Source organism: Chrysochloris asiatica, unplaced genomic scaffold, assembly GCF_000296735.1.
Source record: "Chrysochloris asiatica unplaced genomic scaffold, ChrAsi1.0 scaffold00021, whole genome shotgun sequence".
NCBI classification, from domain to species: domain Eukaryota; kingdom Metazoa; phylum Chordata; class Mammalia; order Afrosoricida; family Chrysochloridae; genus Chrysochloris; species Chrysochloris asiatica.
This window is the reverse complement of record NW_006408539.1, coordinates 28944481-28952694: the sequence shown is the minus strand read 5'-3', so window position 1 is coordinate 28952694 and position 8214 is coordinate 28944481. Positions and strand designations below refer to the sequence as shown.

General features: G+C 44.0%; 1 protein-coding gene across 2 annotated transcripts in view; it reads left to right on the top strand.

Moving 5' to 3' along the window:
* LOC102816294 (cytochrome b5-like) overlaps nt 1–3745 on the top strand; it is a 28511-nt gene extending 24766 nt beyond the window's left edge. For both annotated transcript variants that reach the window (XM_006837557.1, XM_006837556.1), the window contains 2 exons: nt 1781–1815; nt 3664–3745. In XM_006837557.1, coding sequence (XP_006837620.1) covers nt 1781–1815; nt 3664–3745 — 117 coding nt within the window. The remainder of the gene's footprint in view (nt 1–1780; nt 1816–3663) is intronic.
* The last annotated feature ends 4469 nt before the right edge of the window (nt 3746–8214 follow it).

Genomic DNA, 8214 nt, shown 5'->3' with positions numbered 1-8214 from the left:
ATGTTGACAGTTGGGATGATGGTGGTGGTGATGGTGTGTTGGTGAAGATGATGTGCTAGCAGTATTTTAGTGTTAGTGCTCATGGAAGACGGACCAGCTGAGCTTCTGTAGAGAATCGTTAGTGTGTTTGGTAAAACACCCGTGTTCCTTGTTCAGCGTACTAATGTAGTGAGCTTGCCATGTCTGCCCCATTTACTGTTTCTAGCCCGACTTTCTGAGAAACCCAGGTGCCATGGCTCTTGGTAACTCCCTGTGTGTCAGAGTAGAGCTGTACTTCTTCCGGTTTTCAGGGGCTGCTGTTCTGAACATAGCTCACTAGGCCCTTCTTCAAGACACCTTTCAATGACCCCACTCACACCGCTCCGGGACCCGTAGCTCGCTCGTGGGGCTGGGATAGGGCACCTGTGGGGAGAGAACTGTTTGGTTTCAGTATCAGAACTGACTATGCTTCTTATAATATTTTGATTCTCTCTAATGATTCTTGTCACTTTAATTCATAGGTGTAAAATTTGAAAAGGAATCTTGTAATAGTTACAAGATTATTCCTTGTAATAGTTACAAGGAATCTTGTAATAGTTACTTGTTTTCTAGTCTCTAAGATTTAGCATTGCTAAAAATGATAGTAAGTGATCTATTTTTAAATGACCTATTTTTCTCCCTCACCGTGTCAGGAATCTTAAAGGTGATGCTCCAAGGTTGGTGGGTCTTGTAGCTTTGTTTGCTCTCTCCCGGAAGGTCCCTGCCTTTTCCTGGGAATCCCTTGATGTGTTTTGCAGAGTTTAGCTTTGCCTCCCAGCACACAGCTGATGAGTTTGCGAATGCTTTTTTCTCCTGCGTTTTGGGAAACAGCTGAATGGGGATGCAAACTCTTCCTTGCCTATTTGTGGCTACTTGTGTGTGGATTTTACTAACACTTTGGCTGGTGTGGCACAGCAAATGCTTCTTCACCTGTTTTCAAGTCTGGGGAAGTGCGTGCTTCATGACTGCTTTGTGCATTGTTCCAAGTCCTTTTGTGTGCCCTCTGCTGGTACAGTTGGGAAACGCATCCCTGAGAAGGTGGTAAACCCAGCAGGCTGTGGGTGCCCAGGACTTACTCCTCTGATGGCGTCCTGGCTGGGCGATGGACAAAGTGACGTCCTGGCTCTTGGGGAAGTGTTTGGAAGGTGACAGCTATAAACAACAGCCTGAAGTTTTGTTCCTACTTTGGTTGACTCGTCTTTGAATACAATTCAGATACACTTTTACTTTGTGGAAGGTTTGAATGAGTTACATGGTATTTTTCTACAACGCTCCATGTAGGCTTATGAAGGATACAACTGAGAATGATGGTAGCGTGTGTATGTTTTACGGGTCTCCATCTTCAGTTTCTGCATTAAAGAATTCATATGCCTCTTATATGTTTGCAGTCTAGTTTAGGCAGTGATTGAGGTGGCTTCAAAAAATTGGTGGAAAAATTCTATTACCTTTCAGCTTTATTTTTCCACTAACTTTCTGAAGCCCTTTCATATCAATTTTGAATATTTTATTTCAAATGATCAAGGTGGAGTGATGCTGTTAAGCAATTTAAATGCAGATCAGTATTGGAGAATTTTTCCTTCTGAAAAGAATTGTGAAATTGAGTATTATCATGGGAATAAGACCAGGGGGTCGTTTTCCTTTTCAGTGTTAATTTGAAGAACACTTCACGTTAGACATCATGGTCTTCTAAACCAGGATCGTGGTCAGTCACGAACACGTCTAGACTCCCTTTAACCTTCTTCCTGTTTCTTTTCTATTTCAGGAAACTCTCATCACGACTCTCAATTCTAATTCCAGGTAAGTGAAGGGTTTTCTTTTAGCGACTCGTTGGTCAGCCTGGGGCCTTCAGCCTTGGCGTTGTCCAGGCTGGAATTAACACCCTCACTATGTTCCCAATGGTCCAGACCCTCATTCCTGAGCCAGCGCTGAGCGCACTCTGTCTCCATGGCCCTGACCTCTCCCAGAGGAGTGTGCAGGACTCTGTTCCCATGGTGTCGTCTGGTGTCCTTCCTGGCCTGCTTGGTCACTTAACCTCCAGGCAAACACCACCTACTTCCTTCCTCATGTGATGCGTGTTCAGTTTCTTTGTCAGGATTGCATTTCCCTCATCCTGGGTTCCTTTTCTTTGTCCTTTTTAAAAGTTGGCCCTAAAACTCCAGCTGGTAATCCCAGTGTAGCATGATTCCCTTGTTCTGAGCACTTGATTTCTTCAGTGGAGGTTGGGCTCATACTAATGTTTTTGGCACCACCCCCCTATGTCTTGACTTACATAATAGCCTGCCCTGCCCTTTGGATCCACACCCCGAAGCACCCACTTAGACCTATTCCATTTCGTCCTGTTGGATTGCCGGCTGCAGTCTCGGAGTGTTAGGACACAGCCCCAGCGTAAGGCAACACCTTCTCTTTCTTTTCCCTGACCTGGAGGCTTCCTTCTAAACAGAAAACCCAACAGGCTCCACTGAGATGGCTGTGGCGCCTGTAATCCTCTGTCAGTTGAAAGCTTTGTATTAAACTGGATGTTGGGTGGAGAGTATGAAAGGCTACGAAGTTTATCTGCATTTATTCAGACTCAAGCGCTGATGGACCAATTTCTCTTTTGTAAGAAAGTATAGGTTCAAATGTAAACTGAAGGTACTCTTTCCAGCTCTGCCCCTAATAGGTCCACAATTAATAGTTGATCAAAAGACTGTCTGTGCACTAGGGATGAACAATGTGTACATTAGGGATTTTGTGAATTCACATACATGGACCATGATGACATAGTTTGGGAATGCTGTTTCAAACCTAAGCCCAGATCCCTAAAACTCGGATTTTAAAAGCTGCGTTGAGGAGCACTATTGGGGAGCACTAGTAGCAATCCAGGAAGTGGCGTGGTTGAGACTCAGAGTTTCACAGCAGCGTTCACAGTGCCGTTCCTGCGCTCCAGTGTGCTGATGGCTCATGAGGGCTTGGTCTCCTGGCTCTCAGCATAGTCCCGTCTGACAGTCTTGGTTCGTGTATAGACAGAATAAAACATGCAGGGAATATTGACTTTTTCTTTTAATTGTGATGTGGGTGAAAGTTTCCAGAGAAAATTGATGGTCCAATTAGCCATTCATACACGAATTGCAATCCCTACAATGAATGTAACTACATTCTTCCCACTTCCTTTCTGTGCATACTGTTTGTATTTGCCGTGTTTTCCGATCTCTTCCTCGACTCTGTGTAGGATCTCCTAGTGTGATCTCTTTCCGAGTGGTCACTAGTGGGAGCCGAGCACCCCCTAGTTCTTCTAGTTTTAGAGTCATGTAACATATTGGGAATATTCACTTTCAGTTTATAATTTTTAGATAAGATACTACTCATAGATAATGCCTGTTGAGAAGTAACTCATGACTCTGTGGAAAGTTTCTAGGAATCAGTCTTAATGGGTCTGGGAGGGTCATTAGTATTATTGTAACGATGACACAGTAGTGTGATTGCCAACTAGGGCATGTATCCCAGCCATGCACAGCAGATTTAGTTGACAACTCAGTCTTATCTTCTCAGCTGAGTGGGTTGTTGAGGTCAGAGAAAGATGCCTTGGGAACGTTCTAGAAGGAGCAGTATTCTGAGTCCTCTTCCTGTCCCACTATGAAGCATTCACGGCCCACTGTCTCTTTGCAGTTGGTGGACCAATTGGTTGATCCCAGCCATTTCGGCCCTGGTGGTGGCCATGATGTACCGCATGTACATAGCAGAAGACTAACTAACCCCTTCTCAGAAGCCAAGAAAGGACGGACTGAGAAGCCACTGCAACGGTCTACGGAGAAGGGCAGACTCGTCCACTGAAAATGATTGCACCGTGCCTGTCTCCCACTCTCTCTCCTACATTAGAAACAAAACGAAACGAAAAGAGCCATTTTCTGTTCTGTCTACTCTTGAACTTGTCTTTCAGAGAGTGCCTTTTTATTCATCAACCTTATTTGGATGTTTCCCCCTATATAACTCAGTCATGTGACCGTTAAAAAATCATCTGGTATTGAACCTGTCCTGCTACACGTGCCTGTCTGCTTGGCATGCTCATTGTCTGTGGCATTCAGAAGCCCTTGCTCATTAAGCAACGTCCCTTAGTGTTCTTGTCCTCTAGACCCGAAGGCAGGTGTGACCTGAGATAAGAAAAGACATCTCCCTGAACATCTTTGTATCTCATCCACTGACAAGTACCTCACGTTTCCGGAACGTATAACCTAAAGGTTTCTAGTTGTTTTACCAGAAAAACAGGTGAGAAAAAGAAAAGGTAGGAGCCACTTGTTCTCTTATCAGGAACACAGTAGCATAAACGCCCTTGAACTCTGAGAGAAAACCACATCTGGCCAATCTCTCAGCTTCAAAATAGCCTTCCGAGGACGCGCTCAGTATTGTGAGTTACGCGTCGTAACCATTCCTTAATAAAGGCCCAAGTGGTGCTTCCCCAAGTCATCAACACCCAGATATTAAGGAGGTTATGGATCCTTTGCAATCCGCTCTTGGAAAAAATGCCGCTGCCAGTGAGTGAGGACCCCTGGGAGTCAGTGAGTTTCTGCCCACCCTCTTGTGTCACTGGCAGCTCGGGACAGGCCGGCACGGTCACCTAATCATCATATGCTGTTCTCTACCCCAATCTTTTTTTGTCTTTTAAACTTGGGAACCTGAGGGATAGATTATTACTAGATTCTTAGTGCTTTGTAGTTAGACATGATCATGCTTGCCTATTGGCACGATAGGCACATGAGCAATGGAGATCTTCAGAAACGGCTAAAGCTCTGGGATAGATTTTGTACTATTGCAGAGTCTAGATTTTTGTAATCAATGGCGTGCAGCCCCCTGTCTCCTCTCGCTTTGTCACTGAAACCTAGAGCGAATGTAGGCAAAGGGCTGGGGGAGGGTGGCTGTACTGCACATAAAACATTAGCTTGCAGGAGAATCTTTTATTCCAATTTTAATAAACATCCCTGGAATGAACCTTGCCTCTTAACCTTGGATTTGAAGTGGAGTTCTTTGAAACATAAACTTAACAAGTTTTATTCACAGGTGTTAGGGCCCAGTAGGCTCTGACATACGTGCTGTTACACAGATTTAATCGAGGAGCGGATCAAAAGCTGACCAGAACTTTCGTACACTGTCACCTGTGGTTTGTTTTCTACTGAGATGGAATTCATGTACCATGAACTGTTTAATGTGAGGAATCCTGTGGCCTTTGGGATATTTCCAGGGTGTATAGTCATTCTCTCCACTGAGCTCCAAAACATTCCCATCCCCCAAAATGAACATACTGGGGTGGGTTTGGGCTACTTGTTGGTTCGTTTTTGGTAAATTTTATGAACCAACCATTTGCCACTTCAACTTTTTTTTTTTTTTTTTTTTTACATGTATAATTCTGTGACATTAATTACATCCATGAGTCATGCAACCATCACCACTGTTGGAATCCACCTTCTTCCTTCACTCTTTAGTGATTGACTTCATGTTTACCTTTCCCTACCCAGAGGTTGGACTCCTGGTGTGGCGCTGTTGGATCAGTACTGGACTGTGAACCACAAGGTTGGCAGTTCAAACCCACCAGCTGCTCCTCAGAAACACTACACAGGGTTGTTATGAGTCAGAACAGACTTGATGACACTCAGCATCAACAACAACAACCCATACTTTAGGTGCCGTTGAGTAAGCTCCAACTAGTGACAATGTACAACAGTGTAGAACTGTCCCGTAGAGTTCTCCAGGTACAATCTTTATGAGGGCAGATTTCCAGGTCTTTTCTGACGCAGCCACTGATGTGATGAGTTGGAATCACTCAGCAGCCAGCACTTAAACCTTGTGCCACTCCTTTTTGTTGCGTGCCATTGAGTCAATTCCGACCCATAGTGATCCTGTATAAGGATTCTGAGGAGCGACTGGTGAGCTGGAACCTCCAACCTTGCAGTTTAAACTGACTTTGCAGTCCAGTGTTTTTAACCTATAGTGCCACACTAGGATTCCCCCTGGTAACCACTAAATAAACTGGTTTCTCTACATTTGCCTTGTCTAGATAATGCCCATTTGTGGGAGCTTTTCTCTGTTTCCAGTGTTCATCTATGTTGTAGCATGTATCAGAACTTCATTTCCCCATATTTTTCCCCATTCCAAGGAAAGGCAATCCAACAAAATGTGGAAATTTTCAATGAATATCACTGATACCACACACAAGTAAAATTTTGCTGTAGATAATTAAAAAATGGTTGTTTGGCAGTAATACATCAAGAGGAACTGACAGAAATTTAAGTCATATCTGAAGAAGATGTGGAGCAAAGGATGTTCATTGCTTGTATCAGATGGATCTTGGCTGAAAGAGAATACCAGAAAAATGTTTCCTTGTGTTTTATTGTCTCTGATTGCGTGGATCATAACATATTTGTGTACAACATTACTAAGAATGGGAATGAACACTTTGGTGTGCTTGTATGGAACCTAGACATACACGGAGAAGTAGTCATTTCCAGTAGAACAAGGGGATACAGCTTGGTTTAAAGTCAGGAAAGGTGTGTGACAAGGATGGATCCTTTCACCATATTTGTTCAACCTAGGCTCAGCAAATAATCAGAGAAGCTGGATTTCGGAGAATGAGGCATCAGGATTGGAGGAAGACTCACAACCAACCATCACACATGACACAACCTTGCTTGCTGAAAGCAAAGAGAACTGGAACCACTTACTGATGAGGACCAAAGCCCACACTCTTCAATATGGATTATACCTCATCATGAAATTATAATCTTCACCACTGGACCAGTAAGCAACATCTTGATAAACAGAAAACATTGAAGTCGTCAAAGATTTCATTTTACTTAGATCCATAATCAACTCCCATGGAATTGTTAAGTGCCGTTGAGTCGTCAGTTCTGACCCATAACAACCCTGTATAGGGTTTCCGAAGAGTCACTCTCTTAACCACCCTTGTAGTTCAAATAGCTTTGCAGTATGGTACATTAACTCACAGGGCCACACCAGGACTCCCATGGAATTGTTAGGTGACATCAAGTCGGTACCGACTCAGAAACCCTATGCACAACAGGACAAAACACTGTCCAGTCCTGGGCCAACCTCACAATTGTTGTCACGCTTGAGCCCATTGATGCTGCCACTTGGCCAATCCATCTCCTTGGGGGGTCTTCCTCTTTTTCTCTGACCCTCCATCTTACCAAACATGGTATCCTTCTCCAGAGACTGGTCTCTTCCGACAATATGTCTGAAGTATGAGAGACGAAGTCTGGCCATCCTGGCCTCCAGGAGCACTCTGACTGCACTTCTTCCAACACAGATTGATTGGTTCTTTTGGCAGCCCATGGTACTTTTCAATATTCTCCTCCAACACCACAACTCAACAGCATCAATTCTTCTGTGTCCAGCTTTCACATGCATATGAGGTTATTGCAAATACCAAGGCTTGGGTCAGGTGCACCTTAGTCCTCAAGCTGATATCCTTGCTCTTCAGCAGTCAAGAAATTAAACAACATTGCATTGGAGAAATCTGCAAAAGATACCCTAAAAAGCAAAGTTGTCACTTTGAGGACTAAAGTGCACCTGGTCTGTTTGTTGTTGAATGCTATCAAGTTGGCTCTGACTCATAGTGAGCCTGTATGTAAAGTTTCTGAGCAGCAGCTGGTGGGTTTGAACCATTGACCTCATGGCTAGCAGCACAGTGCTTATCCTACAATACGACACCAAGACTCCACACCTGATCTAAGCCATGGTATTTTCAGTCACCTCCTGCACATAGGAAAGCTGGACAATGAGTAAGGAAGACCAAAGAATTGTTATGTACCGTTGAGTTGATTCCAACCCATAACGACCCTGTATAGGATTTCCAAGGAGCAACTGGTGAGCTTGAACCACCAACCTTGCAGTTCAAATGACTTTGCAGTCTGACGCATTAGCCCAAAGCACCACACCAATTAACGGTGTTGGTGAAGAGTGCTGAATTTACTAGGCTGCCAAAAGAAGGAACAAATTTGAAAAGGAAGTGCAGCTGGAATGTTCTTTAGAAGGGAGGATTGGGAGAGTTCTCAGTTACTTGGGCATCTTGTCAGGTGGTACCAATCCCTTAAGAACGACATTGTGCTTAGTAAACTAGTTGTTAAGTGCCATCGAGTTGGTTTTGACTCATAGTGACCTTGTATAGTGTTTCCAAGCAGTGGGTGGTGGGTTTGAACCACAGACCTT